The sequence below is a fragment of the Dipteris shenzhenensis genome, chromosome 30 (assembly GCF_047967505.1).
Source record: "Dipteris shenzhenensis isolate YYH24624 ecotype China chromosome 30, Dip_SZ_1.0, whole genome shotgun sequence".
NCBI classification, from domain to species: Eukaryota; Viridiplantae; Streptophyta; class Polypodiopsida; order Gleicheniales; family Dipteridaceae; genus Dipteris; species Dipteris shenzhenensis.
In genome coordinates, this window is record NC_141625.1 from 10,409,644 (window position 1) to 10,426,874 (window position 17,231).

The 17,231-nt window shown below is 44.7% G+C and overlaps 1 protein-coding gene across 6 annotated transcripts in view; it reads right to left on the bottom strand.

The window, feature by feature from the left end:
- Positions 1 to 1,603: 1,603 nt before the first annotated feature.
- Positions 1,604 to 17,231, bottom strand: part of LOC147881701 (uncharacterized) — a 76,329-nt gene continuing 60,701 nt past the window's right edge. For 4 of the 6 annotated variants that reach the window (XM_087401655.1, XM_087401654.1, XM_087401653.1 and 1 more), the window contains 3 exons: positions 5,666 to 5,737; positions 5,394 to 5,531; positions 1,604 to 2,259 (listed from right to left, as the gene is read on the bottom strand). In XM_087401655.1, the coding sequence (XP_087257781.1) occupies positions 2,071 to 2,259; positions 5,394 to 5,531; positions 5,666 to 5,737 (399 nt within the window). In that variant the 3' untranslated portion in view covers positions 1,604 to 2,070. Of the gene's footprint in view, positions 2,260 to 5,393; positions 5,532 to 5,665; positions 5,738 to 17,231 lie in introns of those variants that run through there. The other 2 variants (XM_087401656.1, XR_015543948.1) reach the window with 2 other exon arrangements.

A 17,231-nucleotide genomic window follows, 5' to 3' on the forward strand; every position in this document is an offset into this window, starting at 1 on the left:
AATCTTGTTGTCTCCCCTCATCTCCTTCCAATGGGCCGACTCGTATGTGTATTCGATCACCCTAGGTAGCCACTTCTCAAGACTCTCATGTCTCTCAATATAAAAGACATCTCTAACAATTTAGTTCACTGAGAACCCCCCTTGATCAGACCATAGGGCGCTGTTACAGTTCCACACAGCCATGCTAATAATTTGTAATGTACCCTTGTCCCATAGGCCTGACATTGTCATGTAATGTTTTTATCCCTTTATCCTCTCTCCTTTCTCACGGATGATCATCTTACTGTCTCTGTATGCAGCCCATTTCCCTTCTGTCTTGCTGCCATTACGCGAATCATTACCTCACTTATGTGCTCTTGTTGCAAGAGTTCGTTATCTAGGTATTTCCTAGTTTCCTTCGATGTTGCCCACATTCCTATGAAGGTAGACCTAATCAGATTCATACCCATTTGTTAATCAAGGCTTCAACATCGGGGTGGCACCCATTGCCAGCTCCTTGAGAAGTACATAAGAGGTCATTACCTAGGTATGTCCTAGTTTCCTTCGATGTTACCTGCATTCCTATGAAGGTAGATCTAACTAGAGTCATACCCATTTGTTAATCAAGGCTTCAGCATTGCCCATTGCCAGCTCTTTGAGCAGCACATAAAAGCTTTGTTGTTCATCCTTTTATCTTCCTCTAGAGCATCTGACATAAATTCTTTTTTAGGGGCTGAATTACCTTTTCTGAATTAGGAGAAAGAGAGAGAGAGAAAGAGAGAGAGAAGGGGGGGGGTGGAAAGGTGAAAGTCCTCTTCATAAAAGCTTGTCTTGGCTGAAGCAGATGCACCTTGATGGAAGGTACCTTTCCGATGCGTGGATAGAGATATGGAGACGACCCACAAAGACACTTCCCTACAGCACAAAGGATTTGGGAGGGAGTCCCCGAAATTGTAGCCAGGACACACAGGATGCAGTAGAGCTTCACTTGTGGTATGGCTACATGACTGATAGAGGGGTGTCGCACCTCCTCCATCGAGCTGTCCTAGCTAGAGGACAGCTTATGGGAGGGAAGTGGTGTCCGGCACCACTGCTTAGAACATTTGGATCGCCTGTTGTAGTTAGGTGATGGGGGGCCAAAAGGTCCCCCCAGTTGCCATCTACCAAGACATTTTCTACACCTTGTGTGCCATATGGGAGCATTGGACGTCAGGTTCTCGGATGATGACGACTAAGAGGCGGGCGCATTCTGCAAGACTTGGCCTGTAGGCGTCTTCTATGTACTAACATTCCCTAGATGTCTAGTCCTCCACACTGGTGGTTGGCCCCTGTTTCGGAGGTTCTCTAGGTAGTGTCGGGGGCTCTCGGAAAACAGGCTGGTCGACAGCCAGCTCGTTTTCCACGATCAGCGCCTATGTCTGGTTGGTTTTTTTCAAGCATTAATAGAAAGTTTCTCTAGGGAGGGAAAATGATTTAGCATAGCAAGGACTGGACAAGGCAGAGAGAAGAGAACCAACTTCCACGAGAACAACAACAAATGTTTATATGCTAAAACTGCATGCTTAAGTTAGATATCGTAGAATATATCTTGGTGACTAAAATTGCAGTAGATTCTATTCCCCCCTCTTTTTGTGGTGAATAATGTCTTAAAAGCCATAAAATCTTGGAAGAATTTAGGAATTCTTCCATCATAGTCAAGATAATAAGAGCAGCTAGTGGAAGTTGAGAGGTTCGTTCACCAACCCTGCATTTTTTGTACACAAATCATTCTTCCATGTTGTTGTTTTATAATGTGGCATTATCAAGTTCTCAGTGCGTATGTACATGTCGCTATAGCCATCTGAGATAGCAATATCCTGCCAACGTTAGGAAAGCTTTGCAAACTCAAAGCAAACAGCTTCGATTGGGAATAAAAGGTTCCTGGTGGATGGTTTTCTTCTGTATAACTATTTCCCCTCCTATGCTTTTTTGGAAGCGGGGAAAATCCCTACATGCATTGACGTGTGGTTGCAATGAAAGGACCAAGAAAATTAGGAACCAGCATAAATTACAAAAACCAAGCTCGATGGTAACAATGGATGTAAAAGACCTTTAGCTTTCTGGTTTCTTCGCACTGTATTTGGGACTCGGAAGTGGTACATGAGGATCTAGTCCAATTTTCTTCAAAAGTCGGTCCCTTACAGTACTATTTAGTTTTGTTAGCTTTGTGACTGGTATCCTTCTCTTCACCGGTGATGTGACCACAGTCCTCCGTTGGAGATGATTTGTAAAGTGCTTCACCTGTAGAGTTGTGAAATCAAATGTAAGCCTGACAACTCCAACGAAGTTGAAAGCGGTATTAATCTCTCTCTCTCTCTCTCTCTCTCTCTCTCTCTCTCTCTCTGAGAGCGTGTGCACGTGCGCATGTGTGTGTGCTCTGTCACAGCCTAAGTGGCAGCATGTGCCATTGTGATTTACTTTTCCTTCTTTTCTTTTGTCTTTCCTTTGGAGTTTCTTTCTAATTTTTGAATGGAGATTAAAAAGGAAAGCTCGAGGGCATGGAAACGCCCAGAACAGACCTAATCAATTCACACAAGTATCCCATTGATGCGACAAAAAACACCCTGGTAAAAAATTGTATTGTGGACCACTCTATGCACAAGGGAGATGAGGGTTACTTGCTCAAAAATCGCTAACAAAGAGGCTCCTATAATGAGGCACACAAGCCAATTCTCCAGATTCCCACTGCATGGACTCCTTGACAGAGATGCAATGCAGGCAAGAAGAGGGAGCACCAAACCTGGACCTCCACTGATTTCTCAAATATCAAAAAGTGCTCTTAATGCAAATAGAGTCCTTCCTTCAATGGTTGATGGAGATTACAAGTACAACGTTTGAGCTCTAATACAACTTCAGAGAATGGACAGCAACCTAATGCTCATCTTGCCACAAAATATGGACACAAATGAACCTTACAACTCTCTCCAATCCTTACAAGTGAGAATAAACTAAGATCTAGAAAAGTACAGTAGAGATAACAGCAAATATAGATGATCATCCAGAAGATGGCTGATCTAGTCAGCTTGGATCAAGTCCTAGGTGGCCCAGGTCTGTGGCCCTATGGCCTATATAAGCTGCGTAGTGTAGCCTATCCAAGGCTTAGCTAAATACCCCTGAATGGGCTCCACAACTGCCTCGTACAATGACCAAAACAGCCCACAATTGTGGGCAGACCCTCACATAGCCTCCTCAGACCCTAACCTACTGCCCTGATGTCCACCTCATATGGGGCTTATAGATAGGCATTGAAGACTTGTAACAAGAAAGCATTAAGTGAAAGCTTCCACATCAAGGTAGACCATAGCTTTCTTAGTACGTGTGAGGCTTTGTTCTTGACTCAAATGCTATTAGCTATCATGTGATGTGTAGCTTTAAGGACCTTTTCTTTGGGAAAGATAAAAACCTCCGATATGACCATTATGAGCTTATGAAGGCATGTATTAAGTTATGACACTTGAATATAAAGAAACTTCGATAATAGTTCCTAGTCTCAAGCCATCAAGTTGTAAGAAGGATTCGAGGCAGATTTCTAATGGCCTTTATTTCAAATAGTCTATCCAAACTACGAACTAGCCAACCTTCATCCGGCTTCACATCATGATGTACGTTGGCATAGGCTATGATTGTCATAGCTGGTCACTAAGAATGAATAGAAAGACCCTGGAAAGGTAGATATTATACCTTAAGATATGATAATCATAACACTTAGATATGTACAACCATGGCACAATGGAAGGCCACCTCTCTACTATGCCTATATGTCATAAAAGATAGCTCTAGACAAGGTGGATGTCCTTAGGCTTCCCATCCCTAGAACTTTAATGTTACCAACTTTTAAGGACTGCAACTAGAGACATTTGGATTGACCCAAGGGTCAATCCATCTGAACCAACACATTTATCCTTGTGGAGGACAAGTAATGCTCAGAATCCTGTGTGGTGAAGGGTGCATCAAGTGAAATTCTCCTAGCTGAAGTTACCGCCAAGGGGAAAAAGGATCAATTTGGCACTATCTCTCTTGGGCGTGTTCAGGTCTACTGTGAGAAGGGAAGCATAAAAATCTGTAGCAATCTGCTTAACAATATGTGGATCTGCTGCGAAACACCATCAGAATTAATTTACTAGAAAAAAGTTTCTTTGCCTTGTTGAGAACCAAGAGGGAAAAAAAGTGTTATTGACTCTACCCCCCATATGGATCCAAAAAAAATCACGTGCATGATAAGGCAACCAGCTCCTCAATCCACAAGTAGCTACTGAGGGGTTGATGGCAGGCACTCAAGGACCCAAGCATCTAGAGGCTTTTCTGGTCTTCTCTTTGCAAGGCTGCTAGTTGCTGGCAAATGGTAACATCCTACGTCCTAGAAGAGTTGTTGTCGATGAGGAAAAGAGCACATAACATCCTGCAAATAAGACTCCCAAATATGAACCACTACCACTGATAGCTCCTCGTCTACATGGAAAGCCTCTAGAATCTGTCGCCATCCTCTTGGTTGTGCTTTGGTTCCTTTCAATTCATCAAATGGTGCTTTGTGTGTGACAGAGTTCCTTAAGTTAGTATGAATGCCTTGTGGGTTATGTGTTCAAATTACAAAGAGAGCTGAGGGACCAGCACTCACAAAAGTGGTATGGTAAGCTAGGTGCAACTTACAAAAAGCTTGCAAGAGCAAAATTTTTGCATTAGGATGGAGCTTACAACATTTTCGCCTTCCCCTCATAGGAGATAGAGACCAATGCCATCGGAGCTTTTATAACTAAAGTCTCCAAGGTGGCAAAGCATAGCTTAGTCTAAGAAATTCTGAAAGTTAGTGGAAGCACTCTACTCATTTTGTTCCAAAAAATATGATTACACTGGTCTCATAGGTATATTTGGCCTTTGGAGACGATTACACACATCTCTCTCTCTCTCTCTCTCTCTCTCTCTCTCTCTCTTTCTTTCTCTCAACCTTCAAAGCCCCCTTCTTTTGGAATACTTTTGTCTATCTAGTCAGAGTAATTCATCTAAGATGATCTCAAATCTTGCTAAGAACAATCCAAAATGCAATTCAATAAGCATAAATGCAAAACCTTCAAACTATGTCAATGTGGGGGGCCAAGATCAAAGGAACCCCAAGGAGAACTAGACCAGAGCTACCCCAAGATATATAAGAGAACTTAACAGAGAATATCTTGAAATTTTTTGTGAAAAAGCAAAGGATCATGGGAAAGGACGGGTCAAGGGAATGGATGATGGATACACAATAATAAAAAGAGGTTGAGAAGGGGAAAGGGAGATGTAGGGCAAGAGTGGAGCTGGGGGGATAAGGGGGGAAGAGAGAGAGAGAGATATTTTAAAGAATTTGACTCTCCAAGAAATAAAAACTAAGCACAAAAGCATGCCTTTTCTGTTGATATTATTTGTCCAGGAAGCTTCCATTCATTTTCCAAGTCTCTATGAGAAACAAGTCCTTCATTTGTCCTGGCTCCATCTTCATTGTCTCTCGGAAGAAGCGATTTCTCCCCTTTTTGTAACTTCTCCTATAACATTCATTGAAAGATAGAATGAGTACAAGATTTCATCCTTTTGGATTACATATTTCTCTTAGCGACCTAGTCCTCATTCTAAATGCGGCAAACCACAAGATTGCATACAAAAAGATTGAAATCTCTACCTTTTGAGGCCAGAATTCTGTGAAGGAGTCGCCTAATCCATCTCCTCTTTCATCCAATGTATCTCCTCTCAACTAGAAAGAAAGTATTTTAATCTCTCTCTCTCTCTCTTTCTCTCTCTCTCCGTGGGCAAGTGCATGCACGTACATATGAAACCACCCAACCTCTCATACAACACACTCCACGATTGACAACCACAAGAAAAAAAGAACCATCAAGCTAACATATCAAAATAGCCACGCAGAAGACAACTACAAACAACAACGTACACTAGTGAATGAGCGTAGACTGCAAGTAATTAACTGAAACGTCATGAAAAATGAACCACATAAAGACAATATAAGAACCTAATAATATAACTAAGCAAATGTTCCCATCTTTAGGAGCATATGACTTAATGCCTCTCATAGGACTTTTGGTTCATAATTTTCATGACCCCTAACCCATTGACCCTTTTGAATTCATTTTTGAACCAAGTGCTCATATTGACATGGAAGTTAGGACCACGTCACCCCATTGAACCTTTTGAGCCAAGAGCTCATATTGATCGTGGGAGTTAGGATGATGTCATAGGCATGTATAGATCTTGTCACGGGGGCGTGAAATTCTAGGTACTTTAATGTACTACAAGACCGTGACAACTTTGGTTTTTATGTCCAAGCGTGGGCTTAATAATGTGTAATTAAACGCGGCATGGTGCCTAGCACATAAGCGTAATTAATCCCTAGGCCCAAAGGCATTCCAAGGAATTAAAAGAGTGGTTGTTGGGAAATGATGACGTGGCATTTTTAATGGGCCCCCTAGAGGGCCATGTACCTTCAGTGGCCCCCCTAGAGTTCCAGGTGGCTCTAGTGCCTTCTACATGCTCCTTTGCCATTCCTGGACCTTCCTGGGCCTTCTAAACTTCACATGTGTGGTTTTCTCTCTCATCTTCTCCCTTTGTTGAGATTTTGGACTGGTTTTTCAGCCTCCTTCAGCTGAATTCCGTTTTTCTTCATAACTCCTCACCCGTTTGGATTCCTCGACTTCCGTTTGGCCCGATGGCTTCCCCTCTGCCTCCCCTTCGTAGTGATATGCTTTTCCCTCCGTGCGTTTGGTAGAACGGGCAGAGCTGAGCACTTCTTTTGCTGGACGAATTTGCAAAAGTGGCTTTTTCTGGACCTTTTTGCTTCTACCGCCTCCTGGGCCTCTCCTCTTGCAAAGCTACAGCTTTCTGTTGAATTTCGAGTGGTCCGACGTGCTGGTTGACTGGTTTTTCTCAGTTTTGGAGGACTTTCCGGCGATGAAACTTCTCCAAAACCTTCTCAATGCATTCCTCTCTGAAGCACGCTTCTTTTGAGCCCAAGAACTCCCACTTCTTCGCGACAGAAGTGTTTCTTTTCGCATTTTTCAGTGGAATTCTTGCTGGTCGGCTCTTGTAAATGCTCTTTCTTCATGCCTTTGCACTCCTCTTTGGCTGAGAATGCAATTGGGCATTGGCTACTATGTCCTCTTGGCGATTGAGGACTTGGTTCGAGTCTTCAGGGCTTGGTGAGTTGTGATTTTGCTACTGCAATTTCTTTTTGCCATAAGCTATTGGTTGGCCTCGTGTGCCGCCTCTTTCTTGGCTCACAGGTGCCCAGGCAGTGCTACATGAGTCATTCTTTGGTTGGGTACTTTGCTGATTTTATTTCGGAGCTTTGAAAAGCTTTGTGAATGCCATCTGGAAACCACTCAAGGAGAGTGCAGCTGGGGTGTAGTGTGATTGCATCTGGACAGCCAATGGAATTGCACTCGGAAAAGAGAATGCCTTTGGGTTGAGCCTACGGGTTAAGTGCACTTATGTGATGGTGTTATATGCTTGAAAGCCTTGCGAAGGCTTAGTGAATTGGGGCTGCGTGCTCAGTTGCAGGGAAGGTCTCCCAGATGCAACTTGTAATCATTTCACTGTGAAATATAAAGAAATACCGAAAGGGGCGCCACGGTGTTTGGGGCCAATCGGGTGCACTTGTCTATGTCTGTTGAGCAGGGGCATTCTAGCCTCCATCCCTTTTTCAGTGGTTTTGTTTGTGAACAAATGGGTAAATGCCAAATGGTGATCATGCAATGGTTAATGGTTGTGATATATGCTTTGTGAGCTGTAAATAAGTGCTGAAGTGATTAAAGGTTTAGTTCCACTGCCCTCTGAGTGATTAGAGGCCGGTTTCATTGGTTCCGTTGCCGGGATACCACACACTCTTTCTCAAGAGGTGGGCCTTGGTAGTTTGGTGGAAGGATATCTTTGCTGCACTTTTTGACAGCTGAATATTACAACCATGAACATGGTGAGTACCCATGAGCAAGAGAGCTCCACAACTCCTCAAAGGAGAAGGCAGGAAAGCCTTAATGATCCAGCTAGTGTACAGCTGCAGGAAGCACAACAAATGCCTTTTGAGCAGGCCACACATGAAGCTACAACTGAGCTCAACGGTGATACTAGTTCTAGCAGTGAGTCAGATGATGCTACTATGTTGAATGCACAGTTTGCAAGTGCAGTGACTGCTTTGACTCAGCTGGCTCAAAATTTGGCTCAGATTGTGCAAACAAATGCCAAGAAGAAGAAGAAACCAAGAAAGCACAAGCACGGAAAGAGTGAGTACACACATGCATCGGTTTCCCATGAGGGACAGCCATCAAAAATGACTCAGATAGTGCCTTGCAAAGAAGTCAAGACAAGCAGAAAAGAGCAGCAGATAAGCACCGCAGGGAATTGGTATTCACAGAAGGTGATTGGGTTTTGCTGCGTTTTCAGAAGGCAAGGCTGAAAAATAAGAAAGGCAAGGAAAGGTTGTACACAAAGCTGAACATGCGTTACTATGGTCCTTTCCAGGTTTCTGAAAAGATAAACGAGGTAGCTTACAGGCTGAAGTTGCCTCCGCATTGGAAGATACATAATGCCTTTCATGTGAGCTTATTAAAGCAATATCATGGAGATATTCCCGAGGATGTACCTGATGAGGTGCAGCCTGAAGTGGAAGAACAGGATGAACTTCTGGTCCCAGAGCAGATTCTGGCACACAGAGATAGAAAGCTCAAGGGTAAAGTTATCCGTCGCTACTTGGTAAAATTTCAAAATTACCCATCACTTGATGCGAAATGGATGGAGGAAGGTGAACTGGCAGATTCACCTGGGATATTGCAGCTTTACCTTGATGCTTTCCAATTAGAGCCGACTGCGGTCCGGGCTCCTACAGGTAGTTCAGCAGAGCGAGCGTCTGGAGCATTACCTGATGTTCGAGAGGGGGGTAGCACCTCCACTCCCTCAGTACAGACGGGCTCACCGTGATTTCATGAGGTCGCTTGATGACACTGTATGTTTCATCCGAGATACTGAGCTGACAGTATTTCTGCTGTGAGACTTCATGATATTGATGCATCTTGACTATTGATCGCCGAGGATCACATAGATTTTGAGCAGTATATATGGATGGATGCATGCCTCTCCTAGCCATATTTTCACTGTCTCTGTATACTATAGCTGCGGCTTTCTTGTATACTCTTTTATGCTATATTTCATGCTCGCTCCTGTGTTTTGGGGCAGCAAACTGTGGTTTGCTGTTTCAAGAGAGGGGTATGTCACGGGGGCGTGAAATTCTAGGTACTTTAATGTACTACAAGACCGTGACAACTTTGGTTTTTATGTCCAAGCGTGGGCTTAATAATGTGTAATTAAACGCGGCATGGTGCCTAGCACATAAGCGTAATTAATCCCTAGGCCCAAAGGCATTCCAAGGAATTAAAAGAGTGGTTGTTGGGAAATGATGACGTGGCATTTTTAATGGGCCCCCTAGAGGGCCATGTACCTTCAGTGGCCCCCCTAGAGTTCCAGGTGGCTCTAGTGCCTTCTACATGCTCCTTTGCCATTCCTGGACCTTCCTGGGCCTTCTAAACTTCACATGTGTGGTTTTCTCTCTCATCTTCTCCCTTTGTTGAGATTTTGGACTGGTTTTTCAGCCTCCTTCAGCTGAATTCCGTTTTTCTTCATAACTCCTCACCCGTTTGGATTCCTCGACTTCCGTTTGGCCCGATGGCTTCCCCTCTGCCTCCCCTTCGTAGTGATATGCTTTTCCCTCCGTGCGTTTGGTAGAACGGGCAGAGCTGAGCACTTCTTTTGCTGGACGAATTTGCAAAAGTGGCTTTTTCTGGACCTTTTTGCTTCTACCGCCTCCTGGGCCTCTCCTCTTGCAAAGCTACAGCTTTCTGTTGAATTTCGAGTGGTCCGACGTGCTGGTTGACTGGTTTTTCTCAGTTTTGGAGGACTTTCCGGCGATGAAACTTCTCCAAAACCTTCTCAATGCATTCCTCTCTGAAGCACGCTTCTTTTGAGCCCAAGAACTCCCACTTCTTCGCGACAGAAGTGTTTCTTTTCGCATTTTTCAGTGGAATTCTTGCTGGTCGGCTCTTGTAAATGCTCTTTCTTCATGCCTTTGCACTCCTCTTTGGCTGAGAATGCAATTGGGCATTGGCTACTATGTCCTCTTGGCGATTGAGGACTTGGTTCGAGTCTTCAGGGCTTGGTGAGTTGTGATTTTGCTACTGCAATTTCTTTTTGCCATAAGCTATTGGTTGGCCTCGTGTGCCGCCTCTTTCTTGGCTCACAGGTGCCCAGGCAGTGCTACATGAGTCATTCTTTGGTTGGGTACTTTGCTGATTTTATTTCGGAGCTTTGAAAAGCTTTGTGAATGCCATCTGGAAACCACTCAAGGAGAGTGCAGCTGGGGTGTAGTGTGATTGCATCTGGACAGCCAATGGAATTGCACTCGGAAAAGAGAATGCCTTTGGGTTGAGCCTACGGGTTAAGTGCACTTATGTGATGGTGTTATATGCTTGAAAGCCTTGCGAAGGCTTAGTGAATTGGGGCTGCGTGCTCAGTTGCAGGGAAGGTCTCCCAGATGCAACTTGTAATCATTTCACTGTGAAATATAAAGAAATACCGAAAGGGGCGCCACGGTGTTTGGGGCCAATCGGGTGCACTTGTCTATGTCTGTTGAGCAGGGGCATTCTAGCCTCCATCCCTTTTTCAGTGGTTTTGTTTGTGAACAAATGGGTAAATGCCAAATGGTGATCATGCAATGGTTAATGGTTGTGATATATGCTTTGTGAGCTGTAAATAAGTGCTGAAGTGATTAAAGGTTTAGTTCCACTGCCCTCTGAGTGATTAGAGGCCGGTTTCAGATCTTATAGGTAATCCATGTGTATGTGCCTAAGATACAATAGCGTATCTTTGTCAATGCCTTGTCTGAATCATATCACACATGCAATCTAGTGGTTTCACTACATCACTTAAACAAAACAATGTAGAAACGTGTGTGCTTGTTCTTACATGTGTCTGTGCATGCATGTGTGCATGTATGATGGAATTTAAATACAAGTGAATTCTTTTTTTGAAGCACCATCAAGTAATAGAAATCTCATCTACGTTCCTGAACAAAACCAGCCAACAATTTGAGATAGCACTATATTTCTTTTCCTAACTCTATATTCTTTTTTTCCCCAAAGACAGGAACCTTGTATTAATGAAACCAATACAAGTCCAGAAGACTTGCTGGCCATGAATCCAGGAAGTTGGAGAGACTGGATCAATATGGAAGGTCCTCTGTGAGCCACGCCACCTAACTCTATTTTCTTTCCTAGTCAGGGTTTCATAAGAAAACTCTCCCTTATCCATCTAGTAACATGTACGCACATTCTTATGTGTAAATAAATGAGATACCCAGGTCCTCAACACTGTCTCTGTAAGGCCCTCCTCTGCATAAAAGAAATCTGGAATCCTAACACTGGCAGAGTGGCGCTCTGAGACCATTAAAACCACTGAAAAATGATCCAAAGTGGACACCCTAGCTGCAATGCAAACAGTACCACCTCAGTCAAGAGCCTAATCATCCACAGAAACTCTGTCAACCCGTGCATGTATAGGCATCTGCAATCTCTTGTTCGACCAAGAAAACATGAGAGAATGTGGCTGAGTGTGAAAAGCATCATCATGCCAAGCATCCCTGCCATTGTACTGAAAAAGGAAGGCATCCCACACTGCTCTCTCTAGGGAGTGAATGCCACCTTCCCTACCATCCCTTTTGTCTAAGGGCATTTCAACCATGTTGAAATCGCCCCCTATAATCCAAGCATCTGCAATATGGGACCAAGAGAGCAGTTCCTTCCAAAAAAGAACACGATCCCCTCTAGAATTGGGTGACGGAGTTCAACTGTGTTCGTGTTGGCCTTTCCACCCCGATTGACGATGACTTAGCCTTCAGCCAATCCTCGCCCGCTTCCACCGGCTGCAAAAACCATCATTTTCTCAAAAGACGAGTTGCAGCAGCTCAAAAAAGATACAGAGAAGGAGAGCTCGACTTCGCTCTTTGCTCGCATCCATGGGTCCCACCCTTCTAGGTCACAGGCTAGGGACTGGATGCTCGCTGCTCTACCTCGAAACCTCGCAGGGCACTTCTCAGATGTTCATCTGCTTGGGCGAGGTTTTTTCCAAATTTTTTTTTACTCCTCGGAGGTAGCATGTATAGTGCTTCAAGCTAGTCCGTTACCACTGGGCTCCAGGAGGATTTTTCTAACCCCTTTTTCATTGGGGTTTGATCCTGTCGAGGAAGACAGCCGGACGACATCACTCTTCATCAAATTTCCAGGCCTTCCTAAGGTGTACTATCGACTGCTACATTCCATTGGAGCGCCTTAAGAGTGGTTACTAAGATCCCCCCTCTCCCTGAGATGCCTACTTCAGCAGCAGAGGCAGTTAGGTCCGATGGGGTACCGCGTGTTAGGGTCATTGTCTCTGACCCTAACATCTCGGATGACCACATTCTGCTTCAGCGTCCAGATGGCTCCTTCTTCATACAGAGAGTCGAGATTGCACAGAGACAGGATCAATGTAGGATTTGCGGGACTCTTGGGCATTTTGCCAAAGATTGCCCAAGGAAAAAGAAAAGACCTAAAAGATCCATGGGTGCACCTCATAGCTTCACCCAACCTGGACCTTCCTCACGACCAATTCCTACCGCTTCACGCGCTGCTAGAGTGGCTTCACATCCAAGATCATCAGCCTCTCGTCCTGGTACTTCTACATCGCGGACAGAATTGTCAGCACGTCTTGCTTTGGTCGTGTCCCGTTGGGTGCCTTTTAGAGTTGGTGAGTCAGTACCTCACGTTACCACTAACGGGGCCGTGGACCTATCTCTTCAGGCAGGAGACATTCCTGTCCTGGTTCCATGTGTAGATGAGATTGCTCCTGCCCCTATTCACATACAGGAGCACTCACCTAGGGAGAACCTTTGCGCCAAAGGTACTTCGCAGGAATTCATTTTCAGTTATGGCAGCCTTGGCTGAGTTTGAGGCAGAGGAGGAGTTTGTACCCTCAAGGCTCGGGGAGAACATCTTCCAGACATGCGTGGACAGAGTTTCCACCTAGGGGAGACAGCTGAGGTAGGCAGGGAGAAGCTAAGGGGAGGAGAAGGGCTGAAAGAGGGTGGAGCGGTGAGGATAGGGGCAGGGGAAAGGAGGTGGAAGAGGGGTTGAAGGGGGTGGGGGTAGAGGAGAGGAGAAGGGGCTGAGGGTAGAGGAGAGGGTAGGCGGGGGTAGGGGCTGAGAGAGGGGCTGTAGAGGGCGGAGTAGAGGTGGGGTGAGGGGGCTGTAGAGGGTGGAGTAGAGGCGGGGTAGGGGCGGGGGCTGAGAGTTGAGGCAGGGGTAGGGGTGAGAGAGGGGGGGCTGGGAGGGCAAGCAGAGGCGGGGGTAGGGGCAGAGGAAGGGGTGGGGGGGGGGGGGAAGAAGGGGCGGGGGAAAGGGGCAGGGAAAGGCGGGGGAGGAGGCGGGGAAAGGGGCGGGGAAGCAAGGGGAGGGAGGGGGCTGAGGGGCAGGGAAGGGAGGCCGAGGGCAGCACCGAAGGCAGAAAGCAGCAGCAGCTCGTTTCACTCTGAGGTAACCTCTTTTTCATTGTTTCACATGTGGATGAATTTGTGCAACCATGGTACTTTAGGTACTTCAGGCACTACTGAGACTAGACTCTAGAGTACTTCAACCATATCATTGAGGGGGGATTTGTAGTGATATCTACAATGATATGGTGTTGTAGGCCATAAGTCAACTATATGGTTGACCAGTACTTGGGTACTATATATACCAAGTACTTGTATTGTTTCATTTGAACATTTCAGTTGGAGTTCACTTATGTTCCCTTCTTGTTCTCTTGTGTTCACAATTCTTCTCCTTTCTTGTTCCTACAGAGCATTCCGCTATTAAGCCTCCTAAGAAGGGAAAACACATCAGCCATATGGCCCTTTCATTACTAAGTCTTCCAAGAAAAGTTAGTCTGATCTCAACCTAATCCTCCTCAAATTCCACCACAAATTTGCAATTGGACGGTTGATAAGGGAGCAATACATAAAAGGAAAAAATGTTTCAAATGTGGGAAAGTTGGTCGTATGTTTAAGAGCACTCGAAACACTTTTGAGTCCAAGCCTAGCACATGCAAGCGTCTGATTAAAATTCATGCTATAATCATGGAGAGACCAACAATGACAAGGACTCTCAAAGATTGTTAAAGAATGGAGGCAAGCACATGACACCAAGCAATCACGTTGTTTGATCCATGAGCCACATATAATCTCATGCCTTGGCAATTGGCCAAAGGATCAGAGCTTGGACAGGAAGAGATGGAGGATCCCCTTGAAGTCCACCAAGCCATTCAACGTCTCCAAGGTAAACAACCTAAGACAATGGTTCCATGTGTGGGATAATCGTCAAGAATCAAGCTTTCAGGTTCTTTAGACCAAGAAACTTTTCCTAATGCAAATCTTGAGGGGTCTGATGTGATCCTTGGCATGCCTTGGCGTCATCGCAAAGAAGCCATTCTTTACTCACGCAACAAAAAAGATCATCATCGAACATTGGGGACATTCAATAGAGATCTAGGCTAGAGTAAGTAGGTAAACTATCCCTATGGTAAGTTATACTCAGATTGATTCTCCCCAAAAAGTGTCCATGCTTGTTTGTTTTTTTGTTAAGGATGTTATTCAAGTCAACCCTATTTCTCAAGCGGTAGCCAGTTAATGCCAACTCCTCGACTTTTCCTCACACTATTTTCGATCTACAAGAAATCCCTCCTGAGAGCTTGAGGATCAAAGGATGCTATATCCCATGGTCAATGATCCCAGCTACCTGGGCTTCTTGTCATGCCGTGGACAACTATGGGTGCTTTCTAGCCAAGCAGCCCAACATACTATCTTGAGCTCAAATTTCTAGTTCTTGTTCCTGTGGCAATCCATGCAAGTGAGGAGTTGGAACATAAAAAACTATGGCTCCTACTCCATTACTTTTGCAATAGTGCCCCCAAACATACTCTACTTGAGTTCAAACCTTAGATGTGATCTTCAATGATGTCTTATAGGGCACCATATAGGGGCATCATTGTGACTCCTAACACTGATCACTCAATTCCTTGATCTTGTCACCTCAAGCTACTTATGTCCTCACCCTGACTACAAGTACGAGGCCCTTGATGTATACCAAGGCATTGAGGACCCTTGTGATTAATGAGTTGTATATATTCTCATAATTGTTAAGGCCTTCTTTAAGAAAACAATCTACAATGGCATCGACAGTACACATCACTGTCTAGACTCTAGCATGTCTATCTCCCATGCCCACAACGAGCGATGAAATTAGGAGACCAACGAGGGTGAGATGATTTGGCCACTTTCAAACCCACATGACCTAACACTTTCCAAGGAGGAACTCGCCCTAGCAACTACTGAACCATGCTCCAAGCCTATGTCTCAACTCTTCATGCCTTCGACTGCCCTTCCTATGCCCACAAGTGTCTTACTCGCCCCCCTCTTAGAGGAGCTCCTTTTTTCTACCTCATGTATTGGTCTCCCTCCTCCTTTGGGAGCTCTTGTTTCTTGTTCCTATAAAATATTAGTCCCCACTTTCCCAATCGTTGATACCGACACCTCCCCCAGCCCGCCAGCCGTACTGACGATTTTCGCGACTGCGCCCACAAAGTATCATGTTACAAGAGCATTTTTGCACCTATCCACCACTTATGCTCTTGGGAGAAACATTTTGTCTCATAATTTTGTATGAGGATATACACATAGATTATATGCTCGGCTTCTTTTGGACAAGAATACCCTTGTCTCATTCCATGTCAAATGGCTAAGGAATGACACAATTAAGCAATATAAGCCACATAAATATTCTCCAGTTTTACATTATGACTTGTGTAGGCAATGGCACTTCAATTTGCATCAAAATCCTATTATTAGCACTCGTGAAATCCATTTCTTGGGGCATTAATGATTAGAGATAAGGGCACTCAGTGGAGTCTTGTTTCCTCCAGGATGTTCCCCACACTCCTTTCAGAGCTGCTCATGCCTCAGTAGACACGTCTTGGGAGATTCTAGCAGCATTGCATCTTGGAATATTTAGAGAGCCAAGTGTATAGAGGCGATGGAGGGTATCTAGGTTCACCCTTCCCAGACTATGGCCAGTATTTGGACTGACATAGTACATACTTTGATGGCCATTTGGGCGAGCATGCAGGGATCCTCCAGAGCAGCCACTGCCAGGAGAGTTACTTTTTTCAGAGTTTGGAAGGGATCTCCTTTCTTCTCTGAGTTTTCTTCAGGGTTGAGATGACATTTTCAGCCTCCTCCTTGGTTCTTTATTAGCTCACTTTGAGCTGTTTTTTCTTCATGCATTGCATGATGTACTCCCGCATTTGAGCTTGCTCTCGCGGTTTTCATTCATACTTAATGAAGTAATTTTCTTGAAAAAAAGAGATGGGAGCATATATATAGGAATTTCAACACGAATGCCACTTTTAGCTTTGTCTTCAACGTCAACTAAGGCTTTTGAATCTAGCTTAATCTTCATCTATATCCTTCACTTTGGCCTCCATGCTTGGCCTCGGGGCCACATTTTTTTCCTCTAAGCTTGGTTGTATTTGATCTACCATCTCAGCTACAGCTATAGTGGTTGACTTCAGTTGGCCTCAATTTCCTCTTTGACCTTGGCTTTGCCTTCTCCTTGGCTTCAGCCTTGACCTCAACCTCAACTTTGGATTAGGCTGCGAGCCTATCTTACACAAAGCAAGGAGGAACCCAATAGCACACAAATGGCCATGAGGTGAAATCTATCCATAAGAGTTGCCAAGTGACAAGAGGCCACATATGGCCTAGAGTGGCCACATGGAAGGATTGGCCAGAAGGGGACTGGAAGAGCGCCAAGTGGCAAGATTCTCATAGAGCCAAGGATATGCTCGAGAATAGTATGCAATGTGCATGCATGGATGGTGTGTCTATGTGTACATAATGAAACTATAAGCATATCTTTCTATCCATAACATGAAACCACGTGAAGTACCAAATCAAATAGAAAACAAGTGAGTACAAGTACTTGTGAGCACTGCCTTCAATTGGTTCTGTCAAAGGAAAACAATTGTCAAGATGAATGAATGATTAATTTGCAACACTTGTGATAGAAGCCCGTATATAGGAAAGTTCGAATGATTTGCAAACTCCGTGAGAGAGAGAGAGAGAGAGT